Below are 17,832 nucleotides of genomic sequence, written 5' to 3' on the forward strand. Positions count from 1 at the left end.
CCTTCCTCCACTGGAAGGACCGAGAGATTCCACAGATTCCAAGGAAAAATTGATTCCTTACACATCGTCAGTTACAGGGTGAAACAGAGGACTTAACAGGAGAGATCTGGGTGAGTTTCTAACCCCTGAGCAATTTGGAGACTTGGAACTACCAGAACGGGCAGTACACATGAATTTTACTCTAATTTGACTCAACGAGTAAATTCAACAAGTTGCTTAAATAGTCATTAGAGCCGTTGAAACGCGAGCTGAGGAATTTCCTTACACGGCGGCTTAAACAGCGTAAACAACTGATGAAACTCGCACCCTCGACACCGAGGAATAAATTACTCATAATGATGAAAGAGTGCCGTAACTCGGAGCTAAAGCGCCAAACTGAGTCCAAGTGTCTTTTCTTTTCCTTTAAAACTCCCCCAATCCGTCTGATTCTCTCCCTGTGTTCAGAATGACTAAACCACCAAGGGCATTGTTAGAAACCAGACCAACACATTACCATCTGCCCCAAACAGCCCGCATTATATTGACTACAAACTAAATAAAAACAGAAAACCACACCAAAGCTTCATTCCAATTATTGCCTACACATCTGTTGACATTATCTCCAAAACCCCAATGCCAAAAAAAAAACGAACAAAAAGGAAGGAAGATGGAGGAGAGAACCGACGAGACAGAGTTGTAGGTAGTGGCAGATTTACAGAGTGGCTTGCTGGTGAATTTACGGCAGGCTTTTGTTGCCTCGGAGCCAGGGACACCTCCAGAGCCGTCCTGGACGCTTCCTTTTTCGGATGAATAACGGCAGAATTTACGAGGCCTGGCTCCCCCTCGGGTCCCAGCACTCAGCCCTGGGCCAAAACCACCAGAGGATGGCGGGCCAGGCAGGGAGGACAAGGGGGAGAGCGAGTGGTTGTATCTGAAGCAGGGAGAGAAGACTAGGTCGAGGGCTGTCACCATCATCAACTTTTAGTTGGCGATTAAAAGACAATACAACAAATGTGATGATTATGATTCAAATAATTCTGATAAATAACTGAATTGCCTTTTATCTTTATTTTAAAGGGGACCTACAGTATTATGCTTTTCCTTATTTTCTGTCATATATATAACGTTACAATGGCGGATGTTCATATTAGACGTGGCCAAAGTGTCAAATAATGAGGTAAATTAATGACAAAGGAATCGCTGTGAACAAGACGCTGATCTGATCCGCTGTGCTTTTCTCCAAACAACACCCATAAAAAGTGGTTTTATTGTAGATGTATTTATTTTATTTTCCAACATTTACATGAAATTAGGCCTTGTAAGTCTATTATGAGTGAAGATCAAGCAGCTGGATTGCTTATTTCCCACTTCAAATTTGTTTAGAAACAGATTTTAGTGGACTGATAAGGTGAAATCAGTGAAAGTTTACAAAGTAAATAAAACAGAACGCGGACTAAAGCTCAAACCCCACGGGCTCACAGAACCTGGAACTTGTGCTCAAACCCCATTGGCTCAGAACGAGTGGCTTGGCTGCTCATTCCCAATTAAAAGCTACACACACTGAAACAGCCGTTTTGGAACGGTTTGGATTTAGAGGCATGTCGCAATGGCTCGAATGCATAATCTGAGGGGTATTTTCAGCCAAACACATGTTTTAGGGACCTCAGAGACCTATATAAGCATGTGTAAAAAGAGAACAATAGGTCCCCTTTGAGCCACTGTGTGTAATAATATTATTACACTCTACATTCACCATAGCAGCAAATGCCATGAATATTGGCAGTTATTGAAACTTCATTTGTCTAAACCCAAAACATTCTAATGACCTTCCGTTTGATTATCCATGTTCATGAAGAGTGCTCTGAATCGCTGCTGTAGCATGAAAACTAGAAAATTCTCTTTTGTTGTTCCCATGTTTAAAGCCGTAGCTGTATTATATATACAGCATATTTATATTTAATTTATATTTAACATTAACAATGCAGCATTTCAAAAAGCATAGCTTTTTAGATGGGGTTACTCTAAAAAAAATCAAAACATATTGCCATGTGAAAAAAATTATTGGAGTGAAGAGTTTGTGATTAAAGTCAGTATACTGAAAAATAAAAAAGCTGAATTCTGAAGTGTAGCACAGAATCCTGATAGTGTTAGAATTTTGAGGAAAGTCTGAATTCATAGTTGTCAGAATTCAGACTTTAATCCAGATTTTCCCCTTTTCTCAGAAAACTAAAATGTTTTTTTCAGACGGCAAAAGAGGAAAGCAGATAATATTACGACTCGTTTTGTCTTCTTCCAGTGATTCTCTTGAGGCACGCCACACCAGACCAGACAACGCCCCGTTTTAAAATATAAAGATTTTTTTATTTACACCATTTGAAGCCAACAGAGAAAGTTATTCCTCTTGTTAGTTTACAAATCCTCCCAAACTCTTCCACCATCTCATTACAACTCCATGTCTAAAAGCCGGAGTAAGGCCTACACTACAGTTAGTCCTACTGGAGGAAGAAAAGGCATCTGCATGGAACTGGGATGAGCTTTAATCAGCCCGTTTCCCTGTTAGTTTGTTTTTCTTTTTTTCCTTGGAACAGCAGCCTTTATTCTGCCGTTCAGTCTTCACGGACGGAGGAGTGATGACACAGGGCGACAGTCAGGACAGGCAGCATACTTTCCAATCTTCCATGTCCATTTTTTTTTTTTATAAAGAAAATAGAGATGTTAACAACTTTGTAATTGTATTTGCACGTTGGGAGCGTCCATTATATCAACCTTGCACATCAGAGAGAACGCGTCACACACCCCGAAGGTAATCTTAGAAAACGCTTGTTGCCTCGCGATCTAACTTGAACGACTGACAACCTGAACATTCAGGGAAGCTACGTTCACACTGCAGGTACTAGTCACCCAGATCAGAGTTTTACTTCCCATTATATGTGACCAAGATCTTTTTTTTTTTTTTTGGAACAAAAATCTCATGGAATCAGATCTTTTCATATGTGACCTTGTAAACTAAACGCTGCCTACCTAGGTCAGGACTTCATGGAAAAGAAAGAGATTTGATATCTCAATGGGACTTTCCTGGTTAAATACAATAAATAAAAGTAAGTAATAAGTGATGAATATCTGATTTGTAGCCATTTCATTCAGTATGGACAGTCATAAGAATCAATGTGACTTTGACATAATTTCCTGTTGAATTTGGTCATAATTTTGCATTGGCACCCAGTAAAGATAAAGGACGGCTGAAGGTCCATCCATATAAGTCTCTCTGTATAGACAGATTTAAAACCTTGGCTCTTTTTCACCTTATTTTCCTAATCTCCATTAGCCTCTGCACACTAACTTATAAATGAAAGAGGCTGTAAATTCAGTGACTTCCATTGAGTTGTTTATTTCCACATGACACGGCCAAACGATGTCTTTTGTTTTTGTTTTAAGATAACACTTTATTAATCCCTGGGTGGAATTCAGGTTTATGCTTGCGGTTCATTCCAGGAGAGCAATCACTTCACTCAAGTGAGATTTGGGCCACACTAAAACATGCGAACAGCCAAACAACAACCCTGGAACTGAGCACTGAGCAGAGACTTGCAGTGTGAACGTAGTAGTGTCTTACTGTGGGTTCACCTAGCGCTGGGCGATAAAACGATAACGATAATTATCACAAATATTTTTTTCCCTTGATTTCAAAATAAAATAAGCTTGATCATTTCGATTATGTCTTCCACAGATTTTTCCATTTATAGACGAGTTAGGAAAGTGGCAATGAAAAGCCAATCAATTTGGACGATCTAAATCTGACCTTTCACCTCAAGCCAAATACGTTTGTCGAAATAGAAAGCAGCCCCGCCCCCTCCTTTGCGGGTAGGTTGCATTTGTAAACACACGGCAGCTGAGACAGAGTCTTCTCTATAATAACAAAAAAAGCATTTCATATAAATTGTGATTTTTATATATATTGTGATGAATGTCGTTATCGAATGGTATGAAATATATTCCCGTGATAACATTTTTGGCCATATCACCCTAGGTTTACCACCCCTGGCCAACGCCGAAGTATCAGCCCACACTAGAAAAGTTCAGACCTGGAAGTTTAGCTTGGAGTCATCAGAACATATTGATTGACACACAATCCACTTTTTTCTCGATAGAGCTTCTATGGCGAAATAGTGAGTCTCTGGCACATAAGATAACATAGCATATGATTCTTGGAATTCATTGTACTGGTGCTATTCTCAAATAATGTTACTTTGGCAACAGGACCGGGTCCAACACTAGTATTGGTGCATCACACCTACTTATAAAGTTTACCTTAGTGAATTCAATGTGGACAGAGTGGATCTTAGCTCTCGCAGAATGCCCTGTGTATCCTCTGTGACGGTCTCCCGTTCATTCATCTTGTCACTGAGTCTCAGACTGGAAGGAGACCTTCACCTCCTCCTCACTCTCAAGTGGCGTGAAGTCGTGCTCGCTCGGCTCCAGGAGCTTCAGGTTTGCCTGAACGGCCGCCAGTTTTTGCAAGCGCTCGGCCGAGAGGCCATTGCGTGCTTTGGGATTAGCTCCCCGCGAGCGGAGGCCATCGCACGCCACGGTGGTGGGAGGGATTTGGAGAATGGCGGAGGCCACAGCAGACAGCGGCTCGGAGGAGCAGAGCCCCTTCCACCAGGTGGAAGGGGACACGTGCTGGCAGGAGCTCCAGATACCCCCTCCCTTCCAGAGGCCCTGTTTTGCGGAAAACCTGGCGAAGCTGCCAAGCACCTTGCCCTCGTCCAGGTTCAGGTGGTGGGAGAGGTTGGAGATGACGAAGTAGGCACTGTTGATCTGCTCCCCGGAGAGCGTCTGCTGACCAACATGCTTGGGATCCAACATGTAGGCAGCCGCGTGGATAGGCTTGACACAAAATTCCTGACACCGATCAAGGGACGCCATGACAGCTTTCTGCTCAGCACTGTGCAGTGTGGAACCCAGCAGGGACGCCCCAAGGTGGTACCTCAGCTGACTGAACATTTCCACAACGTCGGACAGAATGGCGTCTTCTCTCTTCATGTGGTCGATGTAGTTCCCCACGAGGTAAAGCAGATTCCGGGCGCTGTTTATCCCTTTCCAAAACGCTGAATCTTGGAGCGTGGCCCGGATGGACGGTTCCACGTCCAGCGTTGGGGAGACAGCCATATCCTGCAGAGAGTTCTGGCCCTCCAGGAGGCTGTTGTGCATGTTAAACAGGCTGCTCCACTCATTGCCTGTTGGCAGAACCAGCATGGCCCCGGTGGCCGTGTGGTTTCCAATTTTTGTAGTCTGCCAGTGTCTGAAGGTGTCAGCCAGGACCTTACACTCTCTGATGTACCGCACCACCTGTTCCGCTCTCCTGCTTAGGGCTTTCATGGACGGCTGTCCCGCAATTTCGTCAAAGAGATGTTTGATGCCGTGCGCTGTGCATCCAATGGCTGAAATGTGAGGGAAGGCTTCCTCGACCTGAGCCCACGCAGCCCTCATGTCCGGCGCGTCATCGGTGACAACGGCAAAGACCTTCTGTGGTCCCACTTCGTTTATGATGTCTTTCAGTTCCTCGGCTATGCATGTCTGCGCCTTTGTCTGCATGCGTTTGTAAAACAGAGGCAGAGGGGTGGAAACATTGTAGTTGATTGTTCCAGTCTCTTGAACGTCTGACCAGCCACTGCAGATTATGGCGACACTGTCCGCCTTCGATATCGCCTCGTGAACCTGGCTTTGCACTCTGTCGTACTCGCAGTCCAAGAGATGGGAGGACATCGCTTCCCTGGTGGGCGGACAGTATGCTGGACGGAGCACACTAAAGAACCGTCTCCAGTAGACGTTGTCTGTGACGTTGAGGGGCGACGAGGTGGCATACACTGCTCTCGCCAGGCACTCGTCGGCAAATGCCTGGCTCCCCTGATCCACCGAATCGATGAGGAACTGTCCCCCTGGCGTGGCAGACGGTAAGAAGGACGATGACGGGACAGGGATGGAGGCGGAGGAGCTCCCGTCCGGGCCTGGCGACTGATGTGAGAAAACAGAGTACTCCTTGCATTTGTGCAGGTGCATCCGCATCTTGGTGGCATTCTTTGAGTTGGTCCTGGAGCAGTAGTTGCATATGAACGTCTCCCGTCCATCTCTGACCGCAGGGGTGAAATGCTTCCACACGCCAGACTGCGTGCGTGGCATTGTTTTCTGTGAAGACAATAAAGTAGTATTACTTAGAGCATTACTTTATTCAAATTAAGTACATAATTCTGTTTCTGTTTTAATTCAACTGGTTATTTATAGTGGAGATGTTTATGGCTGAGGATTAGGGTTTGCCATGAGGCCTGATATACTGATTAAATCTGGTTCCCTCTGAATTGGGGGGGAAAAAAACAAAACATTGCATATCTCATACATCCCATAAAAATGCAGGCGGATCTCTAACAGTAATGTGTAATTTATCATTTAATAATAATAATAAGGAAATATTAACTATGTAAATTGTTTCAATGGGTCTACACCAAATTCTAGCCCCCCCATTTATCTACAGTAAGAGTTAAATTCACTTAAATTGCGCATGCACTGTTCATCAAGTCACCCCATAGGCTTTCTTTAATACTGGTTTATATATTAACAGGGATGATTTATGTATAACTTACACTGTTTAGTTCAGGGCAAAAACATTATCCTCACAACTATCTGATCAGGAAAAACACTAACCGATGTAACCGATGTTATGTGATGCTAATAACGTCAGTCCTTATAATTTGTATTGTTTTCATAGTTGACCAGCTGGGATACTGGTTGGCACCAAGCAAACTTGATAAGTTACAACCGCAGACCCTTGGTTGCAAAACAGCCCAAATTATTCCACCAAACAAACAGCAGCCATAGATGATCTACAGTCCCTTATCAGGGTTAATGTTAGTTTTATGGTTTTGATCAGACATAAGCAACATTTTGTTTCTACCCCAATTTCTGTGGAAATATAAAACATATACTGTTTACATGTATTACATAACACACATTCGTAAACATGTTTCCTTATATATTTGATTGTTGTGTGTATGTATATATACATACACACGCACGTTTTATGTTGAATTCAAGATTCAAATGAACCTCTTGAATTAAACACATAACATGTATGTATATTTGACTATTTTTCCAGATGTATGACTGCCTCTCAATATTTATATTATGCTCTATATGTATTTCACTGCAGCGCACCTATATGATGTATGTGACGAATACAAATTAAAAACGTATAAAAACAACTTAAAGAGCCCAACCTCCCGTAGCACTAGCCACCAGCTTAGCCACCTACCTTTGCCGACGCCACTGTTCCACTGTACTTGTTTTATTGATTCTCGTTTCCTCCCCAGTGGTTGATCTCTTTATCGTGATAACTGTTCGCCACAGCTTGTAATTAGCTTAGCGTGGTAGCTTAGCGGTGAACGGGCGGTACAACATGGAGGGAACAGCGAGGCCAGCATCTATTGGGAGACGGACGATCTAACACGGGGAAGGTGTGGGATCCTGGTCGTGCACAGAGTCCGCTCTGATGGTGTTATTTCCACAGCAGCGCGCCGTGCGAAGCGTTGTTTGGCGGGAGCAAAAGCACCACGTTCCCCTTTTGTTTTCAGGGCTACTTCCTGGAGAATGACGTCACGGGTGGGACGTACGGGTACGCAGTTAGGTCAAAATGGATAAGAGTCCGCTGCGGTGCAGGTTCGGCGCGATGACTCGACAGCCCACTGCATGCCATGTGCACCAAATGCTCAGAGACAGAGCTGCTTGCGCCAATTATTAACATGGTTCTGCATGCATTCCAAACAGTGGCACATGCATAGTTTCAATTTAATCACTGAAAGGCAATATTTACTAATGTAGAGCAAAAGGAACAGCAAAACTTTTATTCACAGCCACAAGGACACCAATTATTCACTGGTGCGAGTTTGAATAGACAAACCCAAATCAAAGTATAGGAATATGTTAATAAAGTAATAGAGTAGTAAATAGCAGAATAGTAATTTGTTTAACATTTACAATTATGAAACATGAAAACATCTATATTTTAGAGATGCGCTTATTGTTCCTCATGTAACGTCTCCATAGTGTGTGTGTGCATGTGTGTGTGTGTGTGCATGCGTGTGTGAATATTTCTCTCTCTCTCCACCCCCCCCCCCCCCCCCACCAAACACCTAATTACATTAATTTGTTTAACTTTCCTAAATGAATGAGGTAACACTGAGATGAAGGGGTCATTTCAAGGTGGTTCTTAACTCTCCAATGGATGGCAGGAGTAGGTTCTCCAGTCAGGATTACACTGTCATTAGCTTGTGGCTACGTTGACACTTTTTTAATTTCAAAACAGATTTTTTTTCTATCTTTGTATTTTAAATTATATTCCTTTTTCTTATGTTTTAATGTATTTATTTGTTAATGTATTCTTTCTTGCTTGCTTTTTTTCTTATTAATAATTTTTTTCATTCATTCTTCCATTTATTTGTATTGATTTATTTTTCCTTTCTTATTTATTTATTTGTTTGTTTATTTGTTTATTTCTTTATTGTTTGTATGTTTATTTATTTATTTATTTATTGTTTGCTCATCATTCCGTTATTCACTTATTTAATTGTAACAAAAATGCCCTTTTGGTGTATTTTGTTGTGTTTGTTGTTTTACATGGGCATGTTAAAATCAAATTGGCTCCCTAAGCACTAGAATGAGGTGAACACCAAATGACTACCCACACCAACTCATCACCTCAAAATATTTCCTCACCAGCGACGCAGTTTTTATGTCACTGCCTCCCATAAAATATGTATGACTCCTAAAACAAAATGACAGTGATTAACTTGAGCTCAGGGTCGGGTTTCTGGGCCGTAACACTGTCGTTAGAGGCTTGTAAGGGACATTTTATGGGACTTTATATCTTTCGCCAAAGTAAACTTCCTCTGTCTACTTTTTTAGATTAATGTCAGTTTCTGGGTGGGGTATTGAAAGCACTGATATTATTTGTCTTTTTTTTTTCTCTCCTAAATATAGTTTACTGGCCTTGTCCTTGTGGGAGATCTTTTCGGGCACTTTTCTGTTTTGGGAAAAGTTTTAGCTTTTGGTAGATCTTGGATGACGTTCGGGTGGGTAATTGGTGCATTTCTTAAACACAAATTCTTTCTGTAATCTATGCATCTACAAACTGTGTTAGTATGCATACAATAATGTTTGCCTCGGCCTCAACACATGAGGGCTGCAATTAGAGAGACTTATAGGTTATGGGATAGCCCTATGACAGTAATCAAATTAAATTAAATGAAAATAAATAGCAAAATATAGAAATAGCCAAAATACAGCACCGAAACATGAAATATGAAGAACATTTATGATCAAATGTGATGACTGTTAATGAATGAATGTGATAAATGTATTTTTTGATACATTTTTATTATTATTATTTCGTTTCCAGTTGGTTCTGGATGTTATGTACTTTTAATGTGTAAAAACACCTATTCCCCCTCTCTGGGTTCTCTTTTGTTCAACAATTAAAGTTGATTTCCCAGAAAACACTTTCATCTTATTTTATCTCTCGTGTCAAAACCACACCCCCCCCCCCTTTTCTTTTCTCTCTGACGGAAGTCGATCTTAATCATCCCCCCCCCCCCCCCCCCCCGTGTCTCAAAACACTAAAGCTTTTCAATTTCTTTGACTCTTTTAAATACAATTAAATTAAATGTGCTGTTTTTTTTTAAGCACAAAAAAGACATAATGGGATTTAATTTTTTTAAACTGACCGAAATTTAGCCTCAGCGAGTTCTTCTTTTTCACTTTCCACTGCTTCCTATGAAGAGTCTCTGTTTAGATCACTACAGAGACTATAGACGAGATATAGACGATATATATATATATATACACACACACACACACACACACACACACACGTTATATGTTGAATCCAAGATTCAAATAAACCTCTTGAATCCTGAATTAAACATATAACATGTATGTATATTTTGGACTGTTTTTCCAGATGTATGACTGCTTCTCAATATTTATATTACGCTCTATATGTATTTCTCCGACTGGTTGAGCACAACCCTTGGGTGTTTTCACTGCAGCGCACCTATATGATGTATGTGACGTATAAAAACAACGTAAAGAGCCCAACCTCCCGTAGCACTAGCCACCAGCTTAGCCACCATCTTGGCCACCTACCTTTGCCGACGCCACTGTTCCACTGTACTTGTTTTATTGATTCTCGTTTCCTCCCCAGTGGTTGATCTCTTTATCGTGAAAACTGTTCGCCACAGCTTTTAATTAGCTTAGCGCGGTAGCTCAGCGTGGTAGCTTAGCGGTGAACGGGCGGTACAACGTGGAGGGAACAGCGAGGCCAGCATCTATTGGGAGACGGACGATCTAACACGGGGAAGGTGTGGGATCCTGGTCGTGCACAGAGTCCGCTCTGATGGTGTTATTTCCACAGCAGCGCGCCGTGCGAAGCGTTGTTTGGCGGGAGCAAAAGCACCACGTTCCCCTTTTGTTTTCAGGGCTACTTCCTGGAGAATGACGTCACGCGGGGGAAGTACGGGTACGCAGTTAGGTCAAAATGGATAAGAGTCCGCTGCGGTGCAGGTTCGGCGCGAGGACTCGACAGCCCACTGCATGCCATGTGCACCAAATGCTCAGAGACAGAGCTGCTTGCGCCAATTATTAACATGGTTCTGCATGCATTCCAAACAGTGGCACATGCATAGTTTCAATTTAATCACTGAAAGGCAATATTTACTGATGTAGAGCAAAAGGAACAGCAAAACTTTTATTCACAGCCACAAGGACACCAATTATTCACTGGTGCGAGTTTGAATAGACAAACCCAAATCAAAGTATAGGAATATGTTAATAAAGTAATAGAGTAGTAAATAGCAGAATAGTAATTTGTTTAACATTTACAATTATGAAACATGAAAACATCTATATTTTAGAGATGTGCTTATTGTTCCTCATGTAACTGCATGCGTGTGTGAATATTTCTCTCTCTCTCCACCCCCCCCCCCCCCCCCCACCAAACACCTAATTACATTAATTTGTTTAACTTTCCTAAATGAATGAGGTAACACTGAGATGGAGGGGTCATTTCAAGGTGGTTCTTAACTCTCCAATGGATGGCAGGAGTAGGTTCTCCAGTCAGGATTACACTGTCATTAGCTTGTGGCTACGTTGACACTTTTTAAATTTCAAAACTGATTTTTTTTTCTATCTTTCTGTCTTTTTAAATTATATTTCTTCTTTCTTATGTTTTAATGTATTTATTTGTTAATGTATTCTTTCTTGCTTTTTTTCTTATTAATTCTTTTTTTCATCCATTCTTTCATTTATTTGTATTTATTTATTTTTCCTTATTTATTTATTTATTTATTTATTTATTTATTTATTTATTTATTTGTTTGTCTGTTTGTTTATTTGTTAATTTCTTATTACTTTATTGTTTATTTGTTTATTTATTTATTTATTTATTTATTTATTGTTTGTTTGTTTGTTTGTTTGTTTGTTGTTCATCATTCCGTTATTCACTTATTTAGTTGTAACAAAAATGCCCTTTTGGTGTATTTTGTTGTGATTGTTGTTTTACATGGGCATGTTAAAATCAAATCGGCTCCCTAAGCACTAAAATGAGGTGAACACCAAATGACTAATTATTCTGTGTCATTTTAAAGTAAAACAGGTAAGAGAAATTACAATTTTGAAAATAAAATTCAAAATATAAATGTGGCAGACAAAGGGGCGTAGTCAAGCACCGGCTGCGGACCACAGAAAGACTCCGGGCGCCTTCACTCGGCGCCCTGCCCCTCCCGGGTCTCTGCTCAGGCGCCACTTGTGGGAGTCTCTGCCCACAGGTAAGGGTTTAGGGAGGGAGATGGAGTCTTTCTGGCCGTGGTGCGCCCACATGGCGAGAGTTATATTGTTCATTATAATATGCGGCACGCAGGCCATAATTGTATATATCACTGAGGATTATTATATTAATTGTGGATAATGATGATCCTCTTGGGCGCAGGAGGAATAGCGTTGCACTGCGGGGCTGCTTACGAGCCCCTGCGCCGATCCCCTCTGTAAGACAAACAAACATTAAGAAAACTCCCTGCCTCCAGTCGGACCAATCAGCTGAACACAAGTGGACGGAAATAGAAAAAACTTCAATCTGTATGTGACAAATAATTTCTTGAACTTGAACTTCAACCTGAAGACCAGCTGGTTATTCACCACAAGTTCTATGTGCCAAACATCTGAAATATGATCACGTTATGAAACCGGTGATAAAGGCTATTGTTTATATTCGCTCCAGAGCCCTGTGTCACCGCCAGTTTCAACAGTTTCTGATCGACATCCACGCTGAATATGGAGATGTTGTGTATCATAATGACATGAGATGGCTCAGTCGGGGGTCTGCACTGCAGCGATTCTACTCTCTCAGAGAGGAAATCGGACAATTCTTGGCACAAAAAAGACAACCGATCCCAGAACTCTCCGATCCTGTTTGGCTGGCTGATTTTGGATTTCTAGTTGACATAACACGACATCTGAACGCCCTGAACACGAGCCTTCAGGGGAAAAATGCAGTGGTAAGCCAGTTGTATTCACACATCAAAGCTTTTGGGACAAAGCTGCTACTTTTCCAAAGGCACCTGTCACAAACGCAGCCCAATACCACACATTCCCATCGCTGCAGGAAATGATGACCAGTTTTCCAGCAAACAATATCACTGCGCAAATGAGGAGGTATGCAGCAAACATCTCATCTCTGGCTGAGGAGTTTCAACAGCGTTTTAGGGATTTTGCAGCTATTGAAAAGGAGATCAAACTTTTTTCCTCTCCTTTTTCCGTGGATCCTAATGACGCTCCAGCCCACCTGCAGCTGGAGCTCATTGAGTTGCAGTGTGACGCGGAGTGTCACAGTCAGCACCAGCAACTCCCTCTTGTAAACTTTTACCGCCGGCTGGACAAAGACAGGTTCCAAGAGATTCGAACATTTGCTCAGAAAATGCTGAGCTTGTTTGGCTTGACACAATTGTGCGAGAAGACGTTCTCGGTGATGAACATTAATAAGAACCGCGTGAGGACAAGACTAAGTGACTCTCACCTGCGTGTCATCTTGCGCCTCAAAACCACTGTTTTTGAGCCAGACCTACCCTGTTTACTGCAGTCGAGATCTCAGTATCACCCTTCACATTAATGTAGGCTAATTATTTTTTTTATTCTTCTGAGGAGAATAAATTAAGTCTCAGTGAATTAATTTTTTGTAATGATCAAAACCACAGTTTTGTGAAATTTCAGTCATTTTATTTGCCTATACTATCCTTTGTCAAAATGCGCTTTGATGTGATTTGTTTAAACAAAATCAATAAATACATGTTTATAAAAAATTTCGGAGTCAGATTTCATAAAATAGTTTATTTGCATTTAATTTATTAATATTTTAACCTTTATCTATCCGATAAGGCAATCGACAACAGGTTCTCATTTGCAATGTCAACCTAGCTGCACACAGCAGAGTAAAACAAAGCAAAATAAAAGCAAATACAAATAAACACGTATACAACAAACTGTACAAAGTGATATAGTTACATATTTACATGTTAATTTACAATGGCAATGGTTCAAAGAATGTCAGGTTGAATGGTCGGCCCCCATACATTTTCACCTCACCAAATCTGGCCCTCTTTGCAAAAAGTTTGGACACCTCTGCTATAGACTATATAGACACTACAGGCACTACAGACACCACGCACAGTACAGACATTACGGACACTGTAGACCTTATAGATGCAACAGACACTACGGATACCATCGGCTTTATAGATACGACAGACACTATAAACTTTATAGACACTACAGACGTTACAGATTATATAGACGCTACATACATTATATATGCTACTGTACAGACACCACAGACATTACAGACACTACCGACTTTATAGACACTACAGACACTGTAGACTTTATAGACACTACAGACACTACAGGCACTTTAGACTTTATAGACACAACAGATACTATAGACTTTATAGACACTATAGACTTTATAGACAGTATATAAACTATAGACTTTATAGACACTATAGACACTATAGACTTTAAGGACACTACAGACACTATTGACTTCATGGACACTACAGACACTATAGACTTTATAGACACTATAGACACTATGGACACTATAGACTTTACATTACATTACATTACATTTAGCAGACGCTTTTATCCAAAGCGACTTACAACTGTTCAAACACCGACGGACGCAGCCATCAGGAGCAATTAGGGGTTAAGTGTCTTGCTCAAGGACACTACAGCATGCTAGCAGGAGGAGCCTGGGATCCAACCAGCAACCTTTAGATCACTAGACCACCAGCTCTACCGCCTGAGCTACCATCCCCAGTGTTGTTATAGACTTTGGGACAATCCCAATTCCCCCCTTGGCCCCCCTCCCCGCCCTACTCCTCCGTTTTGCACGCTCCCACGTAAGGTTGGGTGTCCTGTTTCTTTTGGGGATTGAGGGGTAGTGGTCATCTCACCCTCCAAATGGCCCTCAAAACAGATCGCTTTCAGATGCAGACCCTGAAGAAAATATAGAAGAAAATGGTAGAAGAAAATACCCAGATGGCTTTGCAAGCTGAGGCAGTGTTAACAGAATGTGGCTACTGGTGCGGGGAAAGAAGCCCATATCTTCGCAAATAATCATGCAAAAATTTACAAACCGTGAATAGCAATCAAAAATTGCTATTCACCAAGTCAATAGAACTTTGTGTAAACGCCATTTGTGAGTGACAGTACAGTTGTTTCATTTACAAGTACCGTGTATGAAGCTTGAAAAATAATCCAGCACAAAACAAACAGAGCACGATGAATACAGCCCGCGCAACTGGTAACACCACACCTGGTGCCGGTGTAGTGCCATGGTACTTGTGGAAACCTCTGAATGGAACCGGAATGGCACGCCTAGAGCCTCGTCGCTTGTGTGGTACGTATGTGCCATCATCGGCTGCTGATGACGTAACGAGTGGTGTCCCATTTTTTAGGTACAGATTTCAACCCCTACCCCTTGTGGCTCCGTTCTGAAGGGCCACTTCCCAGTCCAGCCAAAGGGCAGGGGGGGGGGATTGGCCAAGATACTATAGTAAGGAAACACTTTCATCAGCGCTCCTTCGATGTTCATAATGGCAAAAACAGCTTTTGGTCATGAAGGATCCATCTAAAGGAAAGAGGGCTGAAGCTTTGATCTGTGCGTGCAATCACTGGTCTTATTTATGTTTTGTTATGGACGGAGAAGCCTCAACTCCCGTCACTCACAAAATGCTGTGCATGTGTTACCCGGAATACCCTGAAATAAAATCCTCCTCTCTCATGCTATTCGTTCTGCCCACTGATAAAAAATAAAAACAAACATCCCAAGATGTCTATATGCTGTATGTCCTATAAATTATCATAGCAGATTGAACGCATTCTATGTATTTGTCAGTGGTATCATAACTTATTCCGATTGCTTTGGCATCAGGACAGACATTTCCACCCCCTCCGTCCAGTCTAAAAGACACATTTTCTCTCATGATTGAAGTGGTACCCATATATAGTTTAGCGATTGCTTCAATGAACATTCTGAGGTTCATCGTTTTCCTTCGGTGGGTCGTTTTTGGGGAATTTTCCTGCCTCCGGATCATGATGAGCATCTGATGAGGTGTGTCAGCCCTTTAAAGAAATCAAAAAAATTTTTTTTTCACCCATGGAGCCAAACACCAGCCCTGCATCACCTTCACCACGCAGCAGATGGCGCTGCAGCCACTACCCCCCCCCCCCCCCCCCGAAACCCTGTCACCCCTTGTCCCGCCCTGGTCCCCCCCCCATCCACCCATCTTTCCCCATCTCCCCTGGTCTCCCCCTTCTTCCCAGCATCTGCCCCCTTCCTCTCACCGCCTCCTCCTTCTCCCCTGTCTCTCCATCCCCCCCCCCATGAGTAGTTAATGTTGTGTGAACAGCAGGACAGGTGTGTGTAAATCAGAAGCAAAACGCACCCCCCTCTGTCCCCCCCTTTTCCCTGTATCTCTCCCTATCTCCCTCTTCCTTCCGCCTCCCCCATCTCTCCCCCTTTCTCCACCCCGCATCCCCCGTCCCACTACCTCCCCTGCCTCTCCCCCATCTGCAGCCCGTCTTACCCTATCTCCCCTTGTCTCCCCGCTCTGAACGGTGCGAATGTGCTGTGAACAGCAGGTATGTGTGCAAATCAGAGGCAACGTGAAGTAGACGAAACTTAATAGATCCGGAATAGCGGCAAAGCAACATGTCCATGTGCAACATTACAAGCCCGAGCACCTCCATCATTCACGGTTGGGGTGCGGTTCCCTTTTTGGAAATAGTGAAACACCTCAGAAGAGAAACATGAAACTCCGAAACGATCTTCCTCTATCAGTTTTTATTGATTTCAACAACAAGCAAGAGGAAAGGCCAAGAGAAGTTTGAAATTATTCTCCAAGGTCGGGAGACCGCTCTTTTAGCACTTGGTCACTAATGGTCTTAAAATCTTATTTTGTTTCATTGCGAGACGAAAATTATAATTTGTAAAATAAAAGACATTAGAAGGCTTAAAGGACCGAGATGTTTTAGATGAACCAAAAAGAGGCAAATTGCCCTTCATACTGTATATTTAACATTGATTGAAGTACACGCACACAGCAGTTCAGTTAACAGACTGAAAGGCTCCGAACTAAAATGAATTAATGACATAAGTGTTTCTCGACATCCCAAGTTGTTCGTGTTGTATCATTGTGAGCCTCAACAGTGTAAAGTGAATAATAATGCTCAAATATCGCAGAGGGCGCTGCCTAGGAAAGGTTTACACAGTTTACTCATATTGGCACAATGTTCTTGTCGCGTTTGTGTTGTGTGAAGATTTGAAATGCCAGTTTATGCATATATCTCTGAATAATTCATTATATACTGTTACCATTTTAAAACACAAGGAGGCTTTGTTTGTGAACAGTTCTGGTGGTGGTTATGGTGGGATTTGGACTGATGACTGACCAGCCTACTTACCTAATTCCCAAACAATCAACCTCCCTACGGACCAACCAATCAACTAACAAACGGGGATTGGTTCGCATACAGACAGTATACACTCGACCCTACACTTGACCCTACGGACATTAAACAGATCAGAGAGTACGGACGCCAGACGCTACAGCCACTATGGACACTAACCCTAATCCTAGACACTACAGAGAGTATGGTCACTAGACGCTACAGAAACTATGGACACTAACCCTAACCCCGGACAATACAGAGAGTACGGACACTAGACGCTACAGAGATTACAGACACTAACCCTAATCTTAGACGCTACAGAGAGTACGGACACAAGATGCTACAGACACAAGGGACACTCACCCTAACTCTAGACCCTACAGAGTGTTCAGACACCAGACGCTACAGACACTACGGACACTAACCCTTATCGTAGTGGCTAAAGACAGTACGGAAACTAGACGCTACAGATGCTATGGACACTAACCCTAGACACTACAGAGAGTACAGACACTAGACGCTAAAGACACTACAGACACTAACCCTAAATGCTACAGAGAATATGTACACTAGACACTACAGAGACACAACTTCTAACCCTAGATGCGATAGAGAATATGAACATTATATGCTCCAGACACTAGTGTCATTACCTAACCCTAGACACAAAAGAGAGCAAGGACACGAGACGCTAAAGAAACTACAGACATTAACCCTAACCCTGGATGCTACAGAGAGTACGGACACTAGATGCTGCAAACACTACGGACATTAACCCTAGACACTACAGGGTGTATGGAC

At 42.3% G+C, this 17,832-nt stretch overlaps 1 protein-coding gene across 2 annotated transcripts; it reads right to left on the reverse strand.

Annotated features, from left to right (window-relative positions):
- Positions 1–1,296: 1,296 nt before the first annotated feature.
- LOC307229370 (uncharacterized protein) lies at positions 1,297–7,693 on the reverse strand. Of its 2 annotated transcripts, XR_013844129.1 has the most exons (3): positions 7,286–7,693; positions 4,288–6,165; positions 1,297–2,652 (listed from the first exon to the last, which is right to left on the reverse strand). XR_013844129.1 is itself a non-coding variant. In XM_079999360.1 (2 exons), exon 2 carries the CDS (start codon positions 6,157–6,159, stop codon positions 4,378–4,380), a length of 1,782 nt encoding a protein of 593 aa, XP_079855486.1. In that variant the 5' UTR covers positions 6,160–6,165; positions 7,286–7,693; the 3' UTR covers positions 1,297–4,377. The 2 variants fall into 2 exon arrangements, 1 of the variants encoding a protein (XP_079855486.1); XM_079999360.1 differs by having other exon boundaries at positions 1,297–6,165.
- Positions 7,694–17,832: the final 10,139 nt, after the last annotated feature.

The sequence above is a fragment of the Zeus faber genome (genome assembly GCF_960531495.2).
Source record: "Zeus faber genome assembly, chromosome: 1".
NCBI classification, from domain to species: Eukaryota; Metazoa; Chordata; class Actinopteri; order Zeiformes; family Zeidae; genus Zeus; species Zeus faber.

Excerpts from the sequence above, each read along its gene's own strand:
- LOC307229370 (XM_079999360.1), bottom strand. The coding sequence starts at position 6,159 with ATGCCACGCACGCAGTCTGGCGTGTGGAAGCATTTCACCCCTGCGGTC.